Source organism: Panthera pardus, unplaced genomic scaffold (assembly GCF_024362965.1).
Source record: "Panthera pardus isolate Hobbes unplaced genomic scaffold, ASM2436296v1 HiC_scaffold_17, whole genome shotgun sequence".
NCBI lineage: Eukaryota > Metazoa > Chordata > Mammalia > Carnivora > Felidae > Panthera > Panthera pardus.
This window is the reverse complement of record NW_026526732.1, coordinates 67,719,050-67,743,894: the sequence shown is the minus strand read 5'-3', so window position 1 is coordinate 67,743,894 and position 24,845 is coordinate 67,719,050. Positions and strand designations below refer to the sequence as shown.

Below are 24,845 nucleotides of genomic sequence, written 5' to 3'. Positions count from 1 at the left end.
TACGGGGCCAGGGCTGTTTAAGCAGGCTTCTGATGTTTATCCCTTTGACTTCATTTTGTTTCTTCTACTTCTTAATATTTTCTTGTATCAATGTCTAGGAAACACATTTTTCACTTCTTTCCGGCTTGGTGATTTTGAGGGAAGCACATGGATGATGCATGATTCCCATTTCCTCTCAGATTACTAACAGAAGCATAACTAGGGCAGATTAAGTGGAACAACTCTCCCTTTAGGGCGATGCAGCTGAAGTACTCAACAGACTGTGTTTACAGACTAAATGCGTTTCTGATATGTTTCCAATGAAACAAATTTCTAATAAGAACTCTTATTTTTGCCATGACTTTTAAAACCTGAATATATGCAGTAAAGAAGAATTTGTTTCTAAAGTGATTTGTCTATCCATCCAGAACATGGTTAGCATATTTTCAGCCGCCTGGGATGTTCGAGAGGCTGCTTCCGCAAGCTATAGCCCAGGGAAACACAAACCCCAACGAATTTTGAGGTGCAATTCTACTTAGCAAAAAATTTCCAATAACCTAATTTACTTAAGATCATCCCGAAAAATCTGTATGTAAACTTTAGTAAAAAATAGAATGCAGTACAGGTAAGAATACTACAATAGTCAGTAACACGGAATTAGTCAGTAAGGCTGCCAGCCTCTGATCAGGGTTTAGGATATGACGTGTGCCATTTGGAAATAGATGTACTGGAAAACAGGTACAGAGCTAGGAGATGCCATCTAGGTCCTTTTCAAACAACACAGATAGCTGAATGTGATTTTCAATGTCAAGCAAACTGTAGCACATTTTGCTTAGTTTGTATCCTAAATAGTAAGGGGAAGAGACACCGAATTCCTCAAGGAATGGAGGAGACGTGGGGGATATAGATGTGCCTCATTTAGTTTCTGACATGTCACAGCAATATCTAAGTATAGAATGAGATTTGATTTCTGCAGGTTACACATTAAAATTATATTCATTATTTCATCCTGGAAAAGAATTTTTACCAATAAATTTATGGTAACTGAGGATGGGGGGGGAGATGTCAAAAATACATTTGTAATATATAGTATTTTTATCACACCATTAAAAGTAACTGTACTACAATGTATTTTCCCTCTTTTGTGCATGGAGTCATCTGTGAATGACTATACTCCTGATTTTCTGTACATTTCCTTTTTAAAAATGTGTCCCTTGCCAATACTATATCGAGTCACACATTTAAGAGGGTCAGAGCTAGAAGTATTAGCACATGGCCCTTGAGAATAGATAAATTGCATGATAGGAAATATCTTTGTCTGTCTTACGTCCTTCAAGTACAACACTTTGGTACAGGAGAATTGATAATATTTTCCCTTGAGTTTCAATATTTTAGGAATGAAGATCTACAGCTCATAAACAAAACCATCTCTAAGCTAGTCAGATTCTAACAGGATCACTATTTTCAGACAAAGTTATATGTAAAAGTAAAATTGAAATGACATCAGGCTCTTTAATCTTAAGACACAATGATTACTAGGATTGCTATGTTTGATCTAAATTAATCACATTGTAACAATTTCACTAATACACTCACTCTTACACCAAAATATCTAATTAACTACAGTCTGAAGTTCATTTTGGAAAGAAATGTATGCAACTAAATTATATACATACTTAAGACCCAATTAGGTGTGATGACATTTAAATTATATTTTTGTAATTAGCAAAGTGAAACAAAATCTATTGTAATTGGAATTGATGAGAAGCTAATAAGTAGTAACCAACAATAGTAAATTTATTAAATTGGAAAATGTGGGCAAACAAATACTACAAAGAAGGGAGCTTCTACATATGAATTTTTAATAGGGTTTCTAACAAATGATTAACAGATTCATATCTCACCTAAGTTTCTAGCAATTCTAAAATATAAAAATTAATTTCAACTGAAGAAACTTTTCTTTGCCCCTAAAAAGTCTCAGGACTTACGGGGGACACATATGGAGCCCGTACAATTGACAGTGAAAGACATTCTTAGGAAATTCAGAAAATGCTTTCTGAGGTTCAAATGGAAAATCTCAACAACATAAGAACAAAGTTGATAAAGTTGATGCAAAAGGAAATCAAAAGTCTAATAACAGGCCAAAAGGTAAAATCTGTGGGCTGCAGTTATTAGTGTAAGGCTTTGAATTTATTTTTTATTTACTTATTTTTTAATGTTTATTTATTTTTGAGGAAGAGAGAGAGAGAGAGAGAGAGACACAGAGTGAATGAGAGAGGGGCAGAGAGAGAGGGAGACACCAAATCTGAAGCAGGCTCCAGGTTCTGAGCTGTCAGCATAGAGCCCGATGCAGGGCTCGAAATCACAAACTGTGAGATCATGACCTGAGCCGAAGTTGGACGTCCAACCGACTGAGCCACCCAGGTGCCCAAAGGTTTTGAATTTAAAAATAGTCAGTAAGAATGGTAGGTTTATGTACAGACCTGAACCATCCAACATTTTACAGATTTTGAGCTTCATGCCCTTGTGCATGATTTTTGATCTTAATCAATTTCTAATTAAAATTCAAGTACAACAAACATAGTTAAATTACACGGGGAAAAATATTCATAAGGGCTCCATTTTTTCCCACTAAAATATTAAATTTACGTATATGCATGGAAAAATTTTCCAGCATGAAAGGGGGGAAAAGACAATTTAAAAACATTGTATAATAGGCAAATGGCACTCTAAAGATGTCCATATTCTAATTTCTGGAACATGTGAATATGCAATTACATGGCAAAAGGGACACTGCAGATGTAATTAAGGTTACAGACCTCACGATAAAGATATTATTCTGGATCCTTGCCAGGGGGCCTAATCTAATCACATCAGCCCTTAGGAGCAGAGGAATTTCTCCAGCCAGGGTCAGAGAGATGCCGCAGAAGGAGGAGTCAGAGAGATTTGAAACATGAAAGAAAATCAGCTTCCCATTGCTGGAGGAGCCACAGGAGAAATATGAGAAAATATGGAGGCAGACTTATGGATCAAAGACTGACCCTGGTTCACATAGGAAGGGAAATGGAGGCCACAATTCCACCAGTTCAAAAGCTCTGAATTCTGATAACAACATGGATGAACTTGGAAGTGGATCTTCCCCGGAACTCCAGATAAGAGTACAGCCCAGCTAATGACCTGATTTCAGCCAGTGAAGCTGGCAATCGAGAACCCAGCTGAGCCCCATTGCACCCAGACTTCTGACCCACAGAACTAGAAAATAATGAATGGGTGTTGCTTTAAGGTTTTTTGTGGTAGTTTTTACAGTAGCCATAGAAAACTAATACACATATTAAAAATATATAAATAGACTTATTGGAATTTTAATGAAGTCTATGAATAAAGGTTAGTGGTAGGATAGTTTAATAATGTGATCTATCAGACTTTATGTTGAAATAGCATAGAGTCAAGGAATTTTTATCTTAATTAGGACTCAAAATGCAATGTCTTACAGAAAAAAAAAATCTCCAATATACATTTGGAAGAAACGTGTGTGTGTGTGTGTGTGTGTGTGTGTGTGTGTGTGTGGTAGAACTTCAATGAAGCTAGTGAATTTGATTTTGAATTTAAAAAGTAACTTATTTGTACTAAAAATTATTTTTACTATAGTTAAATGTTCTCAATGAATTTCAATAAAGAATGGTGGGTGAAATTGGGGCGCCTGGGTGGCTCAGTCGGTTGAGTATCCGACGTCGGCTCAGGTCATGAGCCTGCAGTTTGTGGGTTCGATCCCTGTATCGGGCTCTGTGCTGACAGTTCAGAGTCTGGAGTCTGCTTCGGATTCTGTGTCTCCCTCTTTCTCTGCCCCTCTCCCACTCACACTCTCAATCTCTCTCTCAGAAATAAATAAACATTAAAAAAAAGAAAAAGAAAAACTTTAAGAAGGGTGGGTGAAAAAATAATATTTGTATTTCTAAACAATACAATGAGGTAGGATGGGTCAATAAGCATGAAATGACCTTTTACCATTCATCTCAAGTTGTTAAATCTACTGACTTTTGTTAGATTTACATTAGGTAAATACAAAAAGTGAAAATGAAGATATTTTTAGAACACAGTCAAATGCATATCTGACAATAGAATAATAGTCTTTACTTAATGCTTTGTTGCTATCCAGTATGGAATTCATTTTTAACAATCCCTTGAAATAACAAATATGTGTATTATTAGGAGCTTAGTATTTTATAACACAACTTTTAGCTTTTTCACTCTTCCTCACAGATGTTTCATTTTTACACTGCAGGACAAACATATAAAAATATAGAGAAATTTATTTCAATAACAAACACTAGGCCACAAGTATATATGATTCTGTGGAATATCATGTAACATATCAATTCCACTTTTAGGGTATGTTAGAATACATAAAAAATTCTAACATGTGATTTCACTAAACTTCATTTTCTTCCTGGCTCAGAAAAAAATAGAGTCACTAATAATATTGTGAGCAATAAATATAAAATTTTATATGAAAGAAAAAGCACAGGGACTAAGGGCAATTGAGTCTGCAGCAATTACAAACAATCCATTTGCAATAGATGTCTGCCAAATTACTTTTGGTTGGATAGAAGCATGATCTTTGACTAAAACAAACATAAAGTCTATAAGTAGTTGAAAAAAATAAGTTAATCTTTTTCAAAATTAAATTACATAAATTGCATTGCTATCTTATTCAACACACCAATTAGGATGGTGATGTTTTCTTTGAAATGTAAAATATACAATATCACAAATAAGTTACATCATAGAATGGATTTCTAAACATATTTCAAAACAATTATTAAAAAGACAACTTGACTAAGAGCTAAAAATAAGCTCTAAAAGTTCTGTGAATAAGTGAATTTGATGTTGAATTGACAGCATAGGAAAAGAAAGCATCTGGATTGGCATCCAAGTCAAGTAGATCTGTAAGTCAAGTCAATACATTTTCAGTAGGATGATAAAACGCATAACAGGAACAACAAAAGTCACTACTCCACTATTTGAACAACTAAGAATGGCCTTGTTTTTTAAAGCAAGAGTCACAGCATCTTTGTAAAAATGATCTGACAAAAAATCTTGCTGAGAATAAAATTTTTTCTCTGTTATCATCAGATGATTAACAACCAATTGTTTGCATGTTTAATTAATTACCATGGGAATTAGCACTTCTTGGCAAAATCTCTATGTAAAATGCTTTAAGGGAAACGGCTGTGTAGAAAGCTACTGTGGCTATTGGTCCTAAACACATATTGGGACTCCTGCAAACCTCTAAAATGTTAATTGATGAAGGGTTAATTTGTAATACCTGGTGCATTTGAATTTTCATATAATTATAGTGGAATTGTAATTCTTCATATAAATAAAATAAAATATTATATAAACGGTAGGTATACATTAGGCAGCTTCCCAGAACTAGCTGTATCATTCAGACCAGTCACACCTACAAAAGAGTAAGTAAATGATGACCTAATATAACAATTCAGAAAGGTTAAAGAGTCCTTGATATTGAGTCAGACATTTTATCCATCTAACTTGAAAATATTGTAAGTTGAAAATGCACTAAATACACGTAACCTACCAAACATCATAGCTTAGCTCAGCCTACCTTAAATGTGCTCAGAACACTTGTATTAGCCTACACTTGAGCAAAATCATCTAACACAAAGCCTAGCCTATAATCAACTACTGAGTATCTCAAATAATTTAGTTAACACTATACTGAAAGTGAAAAACAGAATGGTTGTAAGCATAGTAGTTGTTCACCCTTGTGGTTGCATGACTGAATGGGAGCTGCAGCGGGGGGCCGCTGACCAGTATCACGAGAGAGGAAAAGATCAAAATTCAAAAATTGGAGTACAGTTTCTAGTAAGTATGTCTCACTTTTGTACCTCTGTAAAGTTAAAAAAAAAGGGAAGTCAAAAAATTGTAAGTCAAACCATTGTAAATGGGGACCGCCTGTAGTTCAGTTCTATTCAACACATATTTGTTTGCCATTTACTATCTGCAGGGCATTGTGGCATTTCTACAAATCCTTACAGTTTGCAGTGGTCACATAAATAATCTTCCTTATATAATAATATATGTGTATAGCCTTCTTTCTTCCCTACCAAAACTCTGTGAACTAGGTAGGTTCTATTTTATTCGTGAAGAAGCTGGGTTTCAGAAATTAAGTAGAATGCAATCAGGAAGGGGCAGATTTTAGATTGAATCTCATGCTTTTAAGTTGTAATTCTCATCTGTTTTCAACTACAGAACAATCATTCCAGGTGGGAGCGAGTAGATGCTAGAAGGAGGAAAGCTGAGCATTCATTCATTTAAATTTGCTAAGATTCCACGATGTGACATAATGATGAAGAGGCCCTTAGGGACCTGCTCCACAGGCAATAGTCCTAGAACCTGCAGATACCAGAAGCGATCAAACTGAGTAGAGGTTTGTTTAATTACTATTTTTGTAAAAAAGAGCGAATTCATGTATATCCTACAAAATTAAAAAAGTATAATAGTGTATAGCAAAAAGAAAGACTCTTCCCAATCTGATCCCGTGACACAGTTACCCTTCCCTAAAGCAACCATGTTTAGCAGTCTTTGATACCCTTCCAGAAGCAGCCTAGGTATGTACAAGTATATGCATTTTTTTACATGAATGGCATTCTGATGGCACAGTTCAAAACCTTGATGTTTTCATTTATACTTCATTTTAAAAATTGTATTATTGAACACATGCAGCTCTGCACAGCTCTTTCAACTGTGTCGTGTTCCATTATACAGATGTACTAGGATGTATCTGACCAGACCCTTGTCAATAAGCATGGGCCTTTCCCATCTGTTTCTCTTATAAATTATGCTGCAATGAAACTGCTGGTAAGCCAGTATTTAATATGAATCCTCTGAGGAGAATAAAATATTTCAGAGCAGACTAGCCTGCAGGTGAAAAACAGGTAGGTGAGGTTACATGGGCTGAATAGGCTAAATGTCTTCATTGTTAAAACTCATTTGGAGTCATTGCTTCATAAAAGGAAATGAGTACTAAATAAATTTATTATAACTTAAATATTTAAGATAGTGACACGCTAAGTGCAGACTGGCTATTGCAAGGCCAAGTGCAGCCACAAGTCAGTGGCCTATGAGGAGCGGAGGAGTTTGTGTCAGATGTACAACTACGACAGCCAGGACTCTTTGTTGTTGTTGCTCAGCTGACATCTTTTTTCTGAGCAAAACTTTCTTGATGAAAGAAGCATTTCTTTTTCTTTGCAGTCTCCTTGATGGTTTTCTTTCTGGGACAAGCTACTTATCATATATTAGCATTCTGAGTAGCAATGTCTTTTAAAACTATTCTAGGATTAGTCTTAAGTACCCTTCACTGTTATACTAAAATGTCCAGAAGGTAAGATCACTCTAACAACATTGTCATTGATTTCTGATGAGAGTTTCATTCATTTATAAATTCAACATAAAAATTTTCATGACTGAATAGAGTATAAACAAAGAATTGTTCAGATTGCAAAGATTATGAGGCTCAAGTTCTCACTTTCAAGGAGATTTTAATGTAGAAAATGAGTTAAAATGTGAATATGCACATTCTGAATACACAAGTAAGTACAATAGCCTACATAAGATACGAAGCATGTGCTAGTAAGTTCTTGGGAGGCAGTAAAGAGCAAACCATACAAAAACTATCACTGCTTAAAAAAAAAATCAATTCTAATTCAGTGTTTGACTGGTATAACTACATATTTAAACTAATTATCAGGAATATTGTCATCAAGTCTATAATCTGCAAGAGAGAACTTTATGTCAACTAAATAACAACAGAGCCAGGTTCAAGACTGGGCCCATGACTTCTCTCTAATGGCCTCCACCAGTAAGTGACAACTTACTGAATCATTCTTCCTCTGTTTCAGCTAATACAGAATTATTACTTTTTTCCCTAAAATACTATTTCCCTTGTTGACAGTACTACACGATATAACATTTAGTTATTTCATAGTTTTTTAAACGTCTCCTCTGGTACTCTGATGCTCCTTGAAGGCAGGAAATTTAGAGAAGTGGCAGTGTAGGAGTGAAGGGCACAGTCCCAGTGAACTCGTCTACTGGATTTGCTCATGAGTTTCATTGTTTATTTGAAAACTGTGCAACCTTGAGCAAGGAACTGAACTTCCCTGTGCCTCAGCTTTCTCAACTTTAAAATAACTATAATCTTGGGGCACCTGGGTGGCTCAGTCTGTTGAGCATCTGACTACGGCTCAGGCCATGATCTCACGGTTTTTGAGTTCGAGCACTGCATCCGGCTTGCTGCTGTCAGCACAGAGCCCACTTCAGATTCTCTGTCCCACTCTCTCTCTCTCTCTCTCTCAAAAATAAATAAACATTAAAAAATAAAATAAAATAGCTATAATCAGATTGGATACTTTATAAATAGAATTGTTCTAGAAATTTTATATATAAATACATATTAAATACTGAAAACCATTCCTGGTACATGGTAAGATCTCAAAACAATATATTATGTATTATTATCCTATAATTTTTTGTCTGTATTAGATTTACTGATGCCTGGGACTCACTTAAGAATACTCTAACGTCGGAGTCAGGCATCAGTATGTTTCAAATGCTTCTCAGATGAAGCTAACATACAGCTGAGTTTGAGAACAATTTCTTTGCAGCTTTGGGGGGAACATAAATTGCCATTTCAAGGTGAAATTCCAGTGCTCTCCATAATAAATGCTGATATATATTATATTGAGAGTTTTTATTCAATTTCTATAATTTAGAAATGACCAATTTCTATAATTTATATCATTTTATATGTACCAGCTAGACAGAAACACATTAATTTAAGCCATTTAGAAGGAACATACTACTGTAAAAACTGAAAAAAAAAACTACCCAAACGGGAAGGGGACCAACAATACATTTCTTTTTCAAAATATCATAATATATATTGAATTGAGAGCAAAATACAGATGAAGCAATGTCTCTATTTTGGGTGGTAAAAAAACAAATATTTTGAATGATATTTTTTAAAGCCATCATCACACATGGTCTATCAGGTAATCTGGTTCTATCACTAATTTTTCATGAATCCATAGCAAAAGACTAGCTTATTTACAAGGCCAACAATGTGACTACGGCCCACAACTAGATCTTTTTAAGAATGAAAATGAACCTTTAAATAGAATTCATATAGAATATCTATATTTACATATTTATATACACACATTGGCTAATGACAAAAACCTCCCATACATGTCATCAAAGCAACATTTCAGTTGTGTATATTTTCTTTGGTATTGGAATATGTTTTATTATAAATAGAGAATTGTGTTGTATTTCAATCAGAACAATACTATAATACCAGTTGACAATTTTTGAAATGTTAACTTAGTCCAAATGCTTATGTTATAAATATGTTTAATTATAATTTTCATAGCTATCTAACTTCTTTACAACATGAATACTATTTCTATTAATTTATTTTAAATAAAGACTGTCTAAATTATTTTGTTTGATATTTATGTTTGATTACTGTAACTATATTTTCTTACAATATGTGTATGAGTATAATCTCTTATTTAGATAAATAAGTTTAGTTTATATACTATTGCATAATATCATGACATCATGTGACTGTTCTTAAATTATATAATAAAATATACTAATATTTATATAAATTCACATATATGATTATGTGCAAAGCAAGCTCATTAGTTCCTCTCCTAAATATCTACACAATATTTAAATTATTCAGTATATTATAACAATATTCTGGAAGTCCACACTTGGTTTACTCTTCAGGAGCAGTAGAGCATGTATTTAAACATGTTGGTTGTTTACTAAGAGGAACATTGTCGATAAGAAGCATATTAAAGAAAGAAGTGACATCAGTTTTGCCTGATAGCAGTGTGTTAGTTATACACATTCAAAATAAATCCTATTTTCCATTAGAATAAAACTTGCATTACTGACTGCCGCTGTGTGCTTACTGTGAGACCTCACTGCATTTAGAGCTTCCAAATCTTTTTCCAGTATATTGCCATTTTTCATCATTGTAAAATCAATATAATGTATTGCTACCAAAGTTTCTTAAAATTAATGAAAGAGAATAAAAATTGAGTGTTCTTTGCATGTGATGATATAGTTTCATAAAACGTTTCACATGTGAGTGTTCGTGTATGAATGTACCAAAGTAAAGATATACAATACGCTTCTGTGGATTAGTATTAATAAATAAATTGAAATTTTTTTGAAAGCCACTTCATTATACGATATATAATTGAGGGTATATCCATTTATAGAATGATATATACATATGCTTAAAGTCATACAACACAAAACCCAATGCAGCAAATATAAGATTGATAATTTCATAGGGCACCATTCTTTTATTCTATCTCAAAGTTCTCGATAATGATTGAAGAGAATAGCCAAGTCCATTATATTCTGACTGCTATCAACTTCATGCTTTCCTACTTTACAACTTCTTTTTATTCTCTCTCCTCTTTGTATCTTTTTAAAAGAATTTTTTAAAAATCATTATTTATTTTTGAGAGAGAGAGCACGAGCAGGGGTGGAACAGAGAGAGGAGATACAGAATCCAAAGCAGGCTCCCGGCTCTGAGCTGTCAGCACAAAGCCCGACATGGGGCTCAAACCCATGAGCCGTGAGATCATGACCTGAGCTGAAGTTGGATGCTCAACCGACTGAACCACCCAGGAGTCCCCTCCTCTTTGCATCTTCTACTCTGGTATGAATTGTTTTTGACTCTATTTTTCTCCAGGCCTAAGCTCTCATGTATTCAAACCATCCTACTTTCTAAAATGTTATCTAAAATTATTATTTTTTCCAAAAAGTGTTCCCCATTTGTGGTTTTGTCCATTTTATTTTTTACTTTTTTTCCCCCAAATCATCATTCCGGTAGTGTTCCTCACAATTAATTTTGATTTTAATCCCATTCTATTATAAGTTGAACTATTCCAGAAGGGGAAAAAGAAAGAAGGGAAGGGGAAGGAAGGAAGAATGGGATAAAGAAGTGGAGAAGAAAAATAAGACCTAAAGTATCTCACTAAACCTGTTCATTTAAAATGTTTAAGTGTAAAATGTTACCTCACTGTGGAGAAAATATATCTGCTCCAGGTATTCTGAATATATTTTCTCTCACAGTGCATAAACTTAACAAATTCGTATTGCTTAATAATAAGTTCTCAATATCAGTCATCAGTTATTAGTTTACTTCAATCAAGATCTTACTACAAACTAAGCACTTAGTTTAATGCAATCTGCTAAATAATTTCAGCTAACATTGCAGCTTGTATTTTAAAGTTGCTGCTTCACAACATATAAGCTACTGCCTAGGAAGTTAGGCACAAATGAAAACCACATTGAATTCCCTAAACCTGTATGATGCCAACGGTGCAATGTGGCATTAATTCACCAAATAATATTTTAGTTCCAAGAGAAAATTAATGCAGTTTACTACAGTGGCCAATTAATACCCAAGGAGTCACTTTTATTCACTGGGAAAATCTAGCTTATAATGAATAGTTATAGGCAGGGGGAGTTATCAATTCATGAATATTTGGTTCCAAAAGTTAATTTGAGGTTTAGTTGTTTGTAATTTGGGCTTCATTTCTCATAGAAACAATATCACAAATAGCACTGTGATTGCCAGGTTAGCACACAAACATGTAATTGACCCAAAATATTGTACATGGGTACAGAGAAGGAGTTAAATAATCCTGTTTTAATACTAGCAACTAGGCGAAACAGAAAAACCAACACAATGCGTACAATGTATTTGTAATTACTACTGAATATGGTGCTCAATAAAAAATTTAAGATATTCCCAAATACTCCTAAAATTCTGTTGTCTCCTAGCCAGAGACAGAAACTGATCAGCTTTTGCTTGCCTTCTGCTTCTCTCCTCCTCTTGCCATATATGAAGTTTTTACTTTATTCCATAGTATTCAGCCACCTAGAAATAACCATGTCAGTAACTAACTAGAACATAAATACAATTAGGATAACATTTTACCTTTTATCAGTTAGAGTAGGGGTCAATGGTCATGGGCCAAATCTGGCTAGTCAACTGTTTTTATGAATAAACTTTAAATAGAACATAGCTGCATCTGATTACAGATGGTCTATGGCTGCTATTGTGCTAAATATCAAAGGTGAGGAATTGCAACAGAGAAAATATGGCCTGTAATGTGTGAAATACTTATTATCTAGTACTTTTCAGAAAAAGTTTGTGTCCCCCTGAGTTGGAGTCTGTTTGGCTGCAAGTAGGAAAAACAAAAAAACAAAAAACAAATAAACAGTGGTTTAAGGTTTTTGTTTTTGCTTTCCTCATGAAAAAAAAAAAAAAGAAAAGAAAAAGAACAAGGAAAGAGAAAAGAAAAGAAAAAAAAAGTACTCTGCAGATGGGCAGTTGCTATACTTTGTTCATTGGCTCCAGGATTTACAGATGATGCCCCCGGCCTTTCCCTCGTGGTTGCAAGATGCTGCTGTTGCTGCTACTACAGCCCTCACATCCACGTTGCTGGCATGCAATAAAAAGGCAATGTGGAATGCTCACGATCTAAATAAGGAAAGCCAACTCTTACAACAAGCTCTAGCAATCTTCTGTTTACATCTCATTCATCTCATTCCCTACACTGGAAATGGAGTTTTAAATTTTAAGCGGGGTGTACCGCTGTCCTAAAAAATGATAATAAAAAAAGAAGAACTTGTTATTAAAGAGGAAACGAGCACTGTCTGCCACCCTCATCTTCCCAACAGCAGTGGAGACGGCGACCATTCACTTAACTTGATTCCCACCCCATCCCCAACCTGCTCAATTTCTTTTCTGAATATAGAAGAGTAAGGACCAAGGGAAGTGATTCAGATTCCTAAATGAAGGCATTAGATCATGAACAAAAGTACTTTTATGTAAGTTAGGACTTGAAGAGATATTAATGGCACCACTAAGTCCTTTTCTGTCACTTTCAAGAGTAAGGTGGAAAAAACATTTTTTTGTTTGGCTACATCGGGGAGTTATTTCAGATAAGGCTTTTCCCTGTAGGACCAGAAAGCTGTAGGACATGAGCAGAGCAACAGCAGGCCTGAAAAGGTTAGAGCAAGTGATTTAAACATATTTTGGTTAGAGAAGACATTTACTAGACAGCATGAACAATATGTCAACCAACATAAATACAGAACTTTTTATAAGAACACTTTTCAATGACATTATTTCATTTAATCATTTTATACTCAAGAAATTCCTATGTGAAAAAGAGGGTCTCAAACTGATTCACAGTTCTAACAAGAAATATTCTACTATGGGTATTTTAGGCATCTCGTATGTGCTAAATAAATGGATAAATTCATTATACTACGAATTACCCATTCTTTCTCTTTTTAGGTTCATTTATTTATTTTTGAGAGAAAGAGAGGGGATGAGAGCGGGGCAGAGCCTGACATGGGGCTTGAACTCACAAACCATGAGATCATGACCTGAGCTGAAATCAAGAGTCAGATGCTTAACTGACTGAGCACCCCATGCATTCTTTTTTATATAACCAGTGTCTTCCTCTCTATTAGATTTTTCCTAACAGATTTTACATAACTCAACTTTCTCCCATGAAAATAAAATTATATGTCAAGCCTATATTCTTTTCCACCTGGTGAGGAATCTCTCTTCTTCCCTTTGTCAAAGGGAAGAATATGTCAAATATTTGACAAATATGTCAAAACAAAGTTGTCTAGATTCTTTTAGTCCATTTCCTCAACTTCCACTCATGCTCCAACCTTCCCCAGTCTGGTTTCAGTCCACCTCATTCTATCCAGTGAGTTATGGATACAGCCACCAATGCCCTCGCCTAGACACATGAAAGTACTGTTCGCAGTCCTCATCTTTCTTGGATTCTCGGTAACATTGTTAATCTTTCTCTCCTTTTCTCCTTAGCTTCCATGACACACTCTCCTGGCTTTCTGTGTGGCTAATTCTTTTATTTGTCCTTTGCAAGCCCCTTCTCCTCAACAAAAAGTCAAATTTCCTCAAGGTGGCATAAAAGGATGTTCATTTTCATTAGTCATTAAGGAAATGCAAATTAAAGCCACATTATGATAACACATGACACCTGTCAGAATGGCTATAATCAAAAAGACAGGTGATATCAAGCGTTGTCAAGGATGTGGAAAAATGAACTCTTATACATTGTTGGTAGAAATGTAAAATGGAATAGCTACTTTGGAAAAGCAGTTTGGCAGTTTTTAACGAGTTAAATATAAAGTTACCGTATGACCCAATAGCTCCACTCTTAGTTGTCTCACCAGGAGAAAACATAGGTCTACATGAATTCTCAAACCTGAATGTTCAGAATAGCATTATTCATGCAGAAAAAAAAGAAAAAAAAAAAAAAAGAAACACCTAAAGGTCCATCAACTGATGAACACATAAAATGGAATACTTACAAGGGGACAGTATTAACCTGTAAAAATGGATGGGCCAACAAGTATGAACCTCAAAAAACCTTATGATAGGGGCACCTGGGTGGCTCAGTCAGTTGACTTTGGCTCAGGTCATGATCTCATGGTTTATGAGTTTGAGCCCCACATAAGTCCTGCTGCTGTCAGCACAGAGCCCAGTTGGAATCCTCTGCCCACCCCCGCCTCAGCCCCTCCACCGCTCACACTCTCTCAGACATAAACATTAAAAAAAAAAAAACCCAAAACATTATGCTAAGTGAAAAATTCCAGGTGCATGGGACCCACATTGTATGAATCTATTTATATAAAATATTTAGAAAGACAATCCTATATGATCCTATATAGACACAAAATAGCTTAGTATTTGGCTAGGTGTAGGGGTAGGAATGGAGAGTGACTGTAACTGGGCATGGCGGATCTCATTGGGGTAAGAAAATGTTTTAATACTGAATTATGGTGATGGTTACAAAACTCTGTAAATTTACTAAAAATCACTGAATTATACACTTGAAATATGTGAATTTTATTGTATGCAAATTATATCTAATGAAAGCTGTTTAAAATAGGCTTTTGATGACTCTTAGAATAAGAACCAAAATTCTTAACATGACTTACTGTCTGACCTCCATCTATCTTTCCAGTCTCACCACATTCAATCTCCATTACTCTGTGTATCTGGTACTCCATTTTATTCCTCAGTTGTGTTAAACTTTCGCACTGAGTGAAAACATCATTGTGACTGTTTCTCTTAGTGTATCTTTTCCAACTTCTCTTCTCCTCTCTGATACAATCCAACCTATTAAGTGTTCTCCTGGATTTAGGAAATCCCTCTTGACAGCACTTCAGAGCTGGAAATTGACATGTGTTTATAAAATTATTTGATGAATGTCTATTTCCCCCACTAGACTGTAAGTTCTATAAGGTTGGGAGGTCATGTTTGGTTTTGCTAACCAGTATGTCCCCACTATTTTTCCCAGTCTCTAGGTATCCATTAAATTCTGGATTAATAAACAAATATAACAACCCTCAATTATCTAAAAATTTCCTCTAGGAAGCAACTTTGCTTCTTTACTTCTAGTTTAGTTCTCTCAAATTCAGTGCTAAAATATCTCATAGAACTTTGTAATGTAGTTTATATACCTTAAGATGACACTTCATTTTTTTTTTTTTACTACTGCTTGCAATGTATATTGCAGTTCTTCGAGGGAGAAATCATAAATCTCCAAATGATTTAAAATAAGAAACAACGTAGGGATACCAATCTGTTAATTAGGATAATGCAAAAGTCAGCAATGAATTTTTGGTAATTTTCAGTCATCACTTAGATAAATTTTGATACCAATGAATTCAAACTATTAATTCAAATGGTTTTTAAACTAACAGCTTTTTTTTTTTAAACTAACAGCTTTTAAAAGTACCTAGAATAATATAGGTTATAGTATTCTGGGGCTTTATTTTATTAAAAATAATTTCCATACACAATCAAGTTCTTTCATCTTATATATTATTCCATGTGCCTGCACAGGACTTTGGAGATCAAGTAGGACATGTAAAATCATTGGTTATATACACTTGTTAGTAAAATAAAGTCTATCAAAATGAAACTAATGCGACACTGTATTTTAACTATGTCAATTAAAAAAATTAGTAATAAGGAAAAAAAGTTGGTCTCAATTCCCTGAATTTGTATTTAAATGGTTATTATACTGGTGGATTTTAGTTTATACCTATTTTCTTATTATTTCTGAAATGATGTATATACTTACAGTGGTAAAAGTTACCTTTTAAATATTTATTCTAAGTAACTATCCATGTAATAAAATACTTACAGTCTTTTATTCATAGCATCTAAAATGTAAAGTCACAAAAATGACTTTTAAACATGTCATATATAAGACTACGTCCACATATATATACATACACATATGATATTTATATAAAAACATCTTCATATTCGTAGCTAGCAATTTAAGATCAACATATTTTGCTAATTCTATGGCTAGTAATTTCCCTCATGTGGTAACTACAGAAAGGTTTTGTGAAATAAAATATTTATATATTTTCAAAGATATTTCTCATTTGTGGAAGGCAGTCTCAGAAATTTTATTGGCTGATAACTTCTAAAAATAAATTCAGTATTTAATAAAGGTATGGCATTGATAACACTTCAACACCCTGTTCAAACAACAACCCATACATGAGAAATAGCATTAGATGTTTGCTCAACTCTGTGGGTCAACTTGCCAGGTTTAATTTTAAGGGACTATTGTCACTATAGTTTGTTTTTGTTACAAAATTCTGATTGAAAATTTTCCTCTGGAATAGAAAGGATTTCTTTCCCCCTCCTCCTCTTCTTCGTCTTCTCCTTCTCCTTCTTCTCCTTCTCTCTCTCTCTCTCCTCTCTTAGTTGTTTTTTTTTTTTTAGTTTTACATTACTTATTCAGTGTAGAGGTCTTTCACCTTAAATCAGCAAACTCTCCACAAACTACTACCAAGACTCAGCAACTTTTATTTCTTGAGAAGTGAAGAGATGAGGGGTTATGCGCACCTTCCATTATATAACAATTTTAGTTCAGTGATCCCCAGGCTCCTCAGGATCCCCACTGTCCAGGAATTTTAAGATTAGGGTCCTGGCAGAAAGTCACAGGAATGATTCATTACAGGCAATTCTACTTCCTGGTTAATACAAATATCATTCATCATCACCATAAAACAAAACAAAACAAAATATGCAACTGCAGGTAACGAACACAACAATGAAATATATCCCAATTGTCTGTGTTGCAAACAGTACCCTGCTGATGTTCACTTAATATTTCTCTGGAATACTTCTCTGGAAAACTTCTCTGGAAGTTCTTCTGGAAAGAAGAGCTTCTCTGGAAAACTCCATCATATTTCTAGACACATTACTTATTTTTGTTCTAAATTGCTTGGGATAGTAAACAAACAATTGTGTAACATATTTTGTGCTACATATCAATGAAAAGTGGAAGGCAGATTCTATATGGTTTGTACTTATGAAGAATTTACTTTGAATAGAAGTTTTCTTCCAAAGTATTTTAAAATAAGAACTTTTGGTTGACTCTCTCTTTAAGAAACAGACTCCTAAGAACAAACTGATGGTTACCAGAGGAGAGGTGGGTGGAGGAATGGGAGAGACACTGCTGTGATGATCATTGGTGTTGTATGAAGTGTTGAAACACTATATTGTAAATGTGAAACTAACATTACACTGTATACTGACTAATTGGATTTTAAGTAAAACTTAAAAAAAATAAAATAAGAATTTGTGAATTTAACAGAAGTCCAGTGTTTTTACGGTTTTGAGATTTTTTAGTCAAATACAAAAGAAAGAATTATCATTAAGCATCTAGCCATACAAACCAAATAAAATATTTGATAAAGGTTGCAAAATATGGGGCGCCTGGGTGGCTCAGTCGGTTAAGCGGCCGACTTCGGCTCAGGTCATGATCTCATGGTCCGTGAGTTCGAGCCCCGCATCGGGCTCTGTGCTGACAGCTCAGAGCCTGGAGCCTGTTTCGGATTCTGTGTCTCCCTCTCTCTGACCCTCCCCCATTCATGCTCTGTCTCTCTCTGTCTCAAAAATAAATAAACGTTAAAAAAAAATTTAAAAAAAAAGGTTGCAAAATAGATTAATATTCTATCATTAAATAATAGACAAGGGATAATTTTCTGGTAGCAGATTACCGGGATTACATGTTCAAGAAACAAGAACCGTTAGTTAGCGGCTGACCTCTATCCATTTGGAAAACTGTACATTATTCCTTTGATAAGGTGCAAAAAGTCATTTGACTGTGAGACACTTGGTGTGAGAACACACACACACACACACACACACACACACACATACACACACACACGCCCATGCATGCAAAAACTGTAACTCCATTATGGCCCAGAGTTAGAAGAAAAACTACTTACAATTCTAGGTTAAATGCTTGAAATTAACTACCACCACCACAACATATGATTGGTTATCGTTTTAAATGCATACATGGGTAATTATAGTAAACAGAAAGACAGTGCATTGCCAACGACGCCACCCCCAACTTCACAAGATTTGAAGTCACAGAAAAGCTTCCATCCCAGCTCTGCCACTGATTAGTTTTGTCATCTTGCTCAAGTTGCTAAACTGCTCTGAGTCATCTGCAAAATGGGAATAAAATGAGAATAAAATGGGAATAAAATGGGAATAAAAGGAGTGTTGCAAGGATTTAGAAAGACAATGAATGTAAATCACTTAGCACAATACTTAGCAATTAGCAATCTTTCAATACATGTCAGCATTATTAAGAAAGAAATTAAAGAACTAAACGTGCCAAACGACTTTACAAAGCAATACATCAAGAAATATTTCTATTCAGTTCATTTACATTTATTTGCATTTTTAAATGTAAACTGGCATTTTAAAATTTAACAAATATTTTAAATACGATATATTTGGAACCCTAAACATTTTAAGTCCATGGGGATATCCTATACTTAGGCGCTTGCTGAGGTGCAGAGGAACTGTCTTATTCAATTATTATGTCCTACATAATTTATTTTTATTTTGAACATTACTTGGTAAATGCTCTACAAAATTTGAAATCATCCATACAAATTCTAATGTAAGGATGGCATTTACTATATAAAGCATTATATGTTAAACCTCCTGATATTAATTATAAACTAATATTTTCTGATTATAGGGAATTTTCTTTGCTAATATGTTGGTTTGTTAACTTAATTGATTTATGACCTTAACACTTCTTTATAATGCTATTGTAAAATTTTATTTACTTACTATTATTATTTTTTAATCCTTTTTTAAATCTATTTTTGAGAGAGAGAGTGTGTGTGTGCAAGCAGGAAAGGGAAAGAGAGAGATGGGGGGGGGGGGACAGAGGATCCAAAGTAGGCTCTGTGCCGATAACAGTGAGCCTGATCCAATGCTCAAACTCATGAACCATGAGATCATGACCTGAGCCAAAGTCTGACACTTATCCGACTGAGCTACCCAGGCACCCCAACAATGTTATTATAACCTTTCAAAACACATTTTAATCATGTTATTCTGATACTTTAAAGTGTTTTTAATAAATCCCAATTAAGAGTCAGAGTGTTGGGTACCTTAAGGGGTGTTACTGTGGACACACTTCCTTTCATTCTGCCTCAGTTTTCTCACCTCTCAAATGAAGATAATATCGAGTTTTAAGATAATACTGAGCTGTTGAAAGTATAAAATGAGAAAAGACGGGAAGTTCTTAGCATACTAAGTACAGAATGGAGAGGAAGTGTCATGATATTAGCACAGCATACAAGGTCTGTTGTGACTGGCCTCTGTTTACTCCTCCAGTACCAATTACCCATCATTTCCTTCTCATATCTTTATGTCAGGGTTGCAAAATGCCGTCAAGATTCTTTAACAGGAAAATCTCTCTTTTTTTGAACAGTTCATGCTATTTCATTACTCCATGGTTATGGCTGCTCGATTTCCTCTATTTGGAAATCCTTATACCCCAGCCTGCTGGCAACCTGCTTATAACTTCAAGACAACCAAAAGCGCAGCTTGTCCTTACTTGGTGTATACTTCATGCAGAGTTCCTCCCTTACAGAATATGATGAGCTCCACTGGGGTAAGGACTGTATATTTCCTCATGGTTATATCCAGATACTGTACCGTACCAGACACAAAGGGAGCACTCCATACATGGTTGTGGGACAAAACTGAAAGGTTTTTTGACATTTGGACAAATAATGCATCTGCTTACAGAAGCTTTAAAACAATTTGTCATGTGAATACAATATTCACATGTCTACTTCCAATGCTGGCTGATATTGCTCATATCCCCTGAGTATTTTAAATATATGTGTCCAGACTGATGATACTCCTTAGATAACAAGAGCCGATATATTTGTTATTAAAAACTGCTGATTTAAGCAAAAGCAGGTAAAAATGTAACACTCTAACTTGTATTGAAAGATTTTTCTTTGTTCTTCAGTTAAGTTGCCAGATGACAAAGCTGACCTTGATAAAGGGTTATGGAATACCACCATATTATGCTATAAATGCCTATTGCTTTAGATCAATATCCAAGAAATTCCCTGCTGTGTTTACAAGCCCAGCATACTAAAGTGGGCATAAATAAATCATTTGTTTTACTCTAACAATAACCTACAGAGGAGCAAGTTAACTTCCTTGGACAAACTTTCATTTTGTAGCATAAAAATAACAGAATGCTTACAACTTCTGTAAACGGTAGGCAAACAACCCGTGGAATCCCAGGTGACAGGCATATAGAGGTATTTAAGTTAAATCTACGCTCTTGCCAAAGCTCCATTTCTAATAGTCTGCTCCCATTCTAGGAAAAATATAAACTCTTTATAATTTGCTCATCTGTGGGAGCAAAGAGAGTGTTGAAGATGTTACCCTATTGGTTAGAACTATTTGTAAGTCATATGGATGAAAGAAATAATTCTCGATCTTGCAAAAATGAAAAGGAATGCTAAGTTCTTATTTCCTAATAAGTTGAAGATGATTAAAATATTGATAAAAGATATGCACTTGAGAATTAAATTATCGAAAAAAACAAGTAATATGAAGAAAACACTATTCAAAGCCATACATGATGCATACACAATGATTTTTGTTATTCATAATGTAGCTTGTAAAGAATTTGTTCTGTCATTTGAATTTATTTATTTGCACATATGGTTATATTTTGTATTTAAAACAATGAAAATTTTGGAGATATTTTAAGAATGATTTTTTTTTTTTAGAATTCTCAGGCATTTCAGTATCAAGAGATTATTAAATTCTGAAACATTTTTCTTGTTTTAAAGTACGCATGTCTCACAATGTGAGATAAGCTTCAGAAAGAAATATAAAATTAAATGAGTCATTTAGGGAAATTAGATATGAAGGTTTATCTGTCATGTGTTTATGGTTAGTGCTTGCTCCCAAGATCATCTTTATGAAATCCCTTGTTCCTTTCTTTGACATTTGAAAGAAAACATCGTCATTCTTATGTCTTTTTAAAACCAATCTGTCGACACTGGTATTAAACAACTTTGAACTGATGTTGAGTTGTGTAACAAGTGACAATATCAACTCCCAAGACAGCCAAAATGCTTGCTTCATGAATGCATTTGACAGGTCAGACACCAACCTGATACTTACAAATGTGCAGCAGCAATAAGAAAGCTTCAAAAATAGCAAAGGAAAGCTTCTATTTCTTTGGAAGACATGTTTATATTCTCCAGAAAATATTATACATTAATTATCACTAGATTGTCTGGTGTTTGTTGTGATTCAACTCAGGCACTGTATTTTTCAATAGCAAAATGTTTGCCACCTGCTTGTGGATAAAAACTCTGGCCCGTAGGTACTGCTGTTTGTAAATGACTCCCAAAGGCAACAAGACATCATTTTCCCAGGTGGGCTGCTCATTTACTTTCTGTTTTCTTTCTCCCCCTATTCATCTATGGTGACAAGTGTCAATTATGGACAGGAGATTTATGGGATGGGAAAGATAAAGCCCAATTTACAAATCATTTCCTCCGCAAGCAGACAGGTGCAATGACAGAGCCGGCTTGCTGTAATTGAATTTCTTGCTGCTATCTACTCAGTCACAAGAAGATGTCAACCTCAAGGATGTTAGCTGTGGAAAAAGTCTTAATACACTATGATTTTGAATGTGGAGATGACAACATAGCCTAGGTTCTAACCCTGGACTCTGAATAGAATATACCAAAGCACTTTTTTCCCCTGTAATAATAAGGATTTTCCTTACCCTTTAAACAAGCAGTGCATTGGGGACAATGTGTCAAAGTAGTCTAACTTTAAATAACGCCAATGGCAAACATGGTTAAGAACATAAACTCCATTCTGATGTATCAAAAGTTGATTTATATGTAACTACTAACATACTAAAATGGAAGAATATGTGTTGGAGAAATGCACATTTTTTGATGGGTGACTAGTTTGACCCTTGTTTTTTGTTTTTTTTTTTAATTTTTTTTTTTTTAATGTTTATTTACTTTTGAGACAGAGAGAGACAGAGGATGAACGGGGGAGGGTCAGAGAGAGAGAGGGAGACACAGAATCTGAAACAGGCTCCAGGCTCTGAGCTGTCAGCACAGAGCCCGACGCGGGGCTCGAACTCACGAGCCGTGAGATCATGACCTGAGCTGAAGTCGGATGCTTAACCGACTGAGCCACCCAGGCGCCAGTTTGACCCTTGTTAATGTGAATATTCCCCAATATACACAAAAATAAGATTACAGCGTTACAAATTCATTAAGCATTGTTTTAACATGTGTTAAAAAACATTTGTCAAGTGTTGTTTTGTATCAAAGAACATATAAATATAATATATATCATCATAGGAAACTATAGTTACATTAATTGCAGTTTACCAGCTCTCAAAAACTTCTTTACCTCTCTTAATTATTATTTTTTCATGATTAATTTAAATCCAACTTTTTCAATATATCTGTTAATAGGTAAGGATTCACATAGGGCAGTGACAATAAGTCATAGGCTTGGAAGTCTACAGAAAGTAGAATTAATAATTTTGTTTTGTTTACACACATTTTACCGAGTTCACCTGGAACATGTGACATTTCTATTTTAAAATAGATTGACTTGTTTGGTAGTCATCTTCTCAAAGCTTCATATGTAACAGTTTTGAATTAATTTTTTTCTGAAAAGATCTTCCAAATCCTCCAAAGTGATTACTTTTTGAAATCGAAAGAAAGGGAGAGTGAGAGAAGAAGAGAAAAAGGAGAAGGGAGGCTACGGAGGGAACTTTGGACAAAATTAGGTAAAGAATTTTTTTTAAATCCTACATATTATATAAATAGAAAGATAATTGTTATCCAGCATTGTCTTAATAGACATTTAAGTTAATGTCTATTTTTATTTGTAATTAAGTGATTACAGAAAATACAGTGAACCACTGTGACTGTGTGTCTACTATGATTTCATTAGTAATATTCTTTTCAGTTTAATAGATATTGCTACATTACTCTAAGCAGTTTTATAAATTCTTTGTTGATTAGAAATTTATGAAATTTTCCATTTTTATGCATTCTAGACAGCACTTGATATTGTTAAATTTTTAATTAACATTTTACTTTCATATATTAAGTGGTTTTTCATTGCTGTTCATTTTTGAATTTCCCTGTTTATTGATTTATTACCCATTCATTCCCATTTCTTTAGTTTCATATATCAGGTTTTCTTTTTCTTAGTATTTTGTATTATTTTAGTATAAATACTGGATTCTATTCATTTCTCATCTATATAACATAATATGTATATATTACATATGTTATACTCATATGTACTTATATACATATTATACATGCAGATTAACATTATATATATATATATATATATATATATATATATATACACATACATATAACATATGACATTTCCTGCTCATCGTGTAGCTTATATTTTCACTTCTGCGTCAATTTTATCAATCTTTTCTTTACAGACTGTGTTTCCAGGAAATTTCTTCTCTTATAAAATGCCATAAAGAAAGCCGTCTATATTTTCTTTAAAATTGTTGAAGTTATGTTTCTCTCTTCACAATGTCTCATTCTATGGATAGTGATTTATTATGTGCAGTACAGTAAATAGTATTGTATTACTATTTATTTAATTATGCCACTTCCATCATAGATCCTATTTCCAAATATGATTGAGATATTTGTCTTTTTGCATTAGGGTACTTACTGTCTTTTGCTATTACCGTATTCTTAATCACATAGATTTATACTACATCTTCCTGCCTTTTTCTTCAAAATTGTTGTAGCCATTCCTAGACATTTTCCCTTTTCAGTCAATTTAGGAATGAAGTTTTACACATATGCAAACACTGTATTAGAAACCTGATTTTAATCACATTGAATATATAAACCCATTTGAAAAAATTTGATATATTTAGGGTATGAAGATTTCCAAGAATAAATATTGTCGAGCTTTCTATATTTTGAGGTCTTCTTTATGTCATCTGAGAATGTTTGTAGTTTTCTATATAAAACCATGTGTATAACATTGCCCCTTATAGACTTTTGTCTGTTTACTTTTACAATTGTCAATAGCATTTAAAAAAATTATCTCTTCTCTATGGACGCCATTCATTTTGCAACACTGTGGAAGGTGCCCTATATAAGCACCTAATTTAATCATCAAAACAGTCTTTGGAGGAGACATTTTCATAATTTTACTGACAGGAAACAGATTACAAGAACTATAATTTTCCCAAGGTCACTAAACCTATAGCACCAAGTGGTGACAACCACAAGGTAGATTCTGTAGTAGGCCCAGTTTACTTTTGAGGAAAATAAGCTTAACTATTTGC

The 24,845-nt window shown here is 34.1% G+C and overlaps 1 protein-coding gene across 6 annotated transcripts in view; it reads right to left on the bottom strand.

The window, feature by feature from the left end:
• Window positions 1-24,845, bottom strand: part of EPHA7 (EPH receptor A7) — a 172,133-nt gene that overhangs the window by 33,037 nt on the left and 114,251 nt on the right. Inside the window, exon 6 of one of the 6 annotated variants that reach the window (XM_019442875.2) lies at window positions 18,489-18,633. The exons of the other annotated variants lie outside the window; for them this stretch is intronic. Coding sequence (XP_019298420.1) covers window positions 18,554-18,633 — 80 coding nt within the window. The 3' untranslated portion in view covers window positions 18,489-18,553. Of the gene's footprint in view, window positions 1-18,488; window positions 18,634-24,845 lie in introns of those variants that run through there. 6 annotated transcript variants of the gene reach the window in all.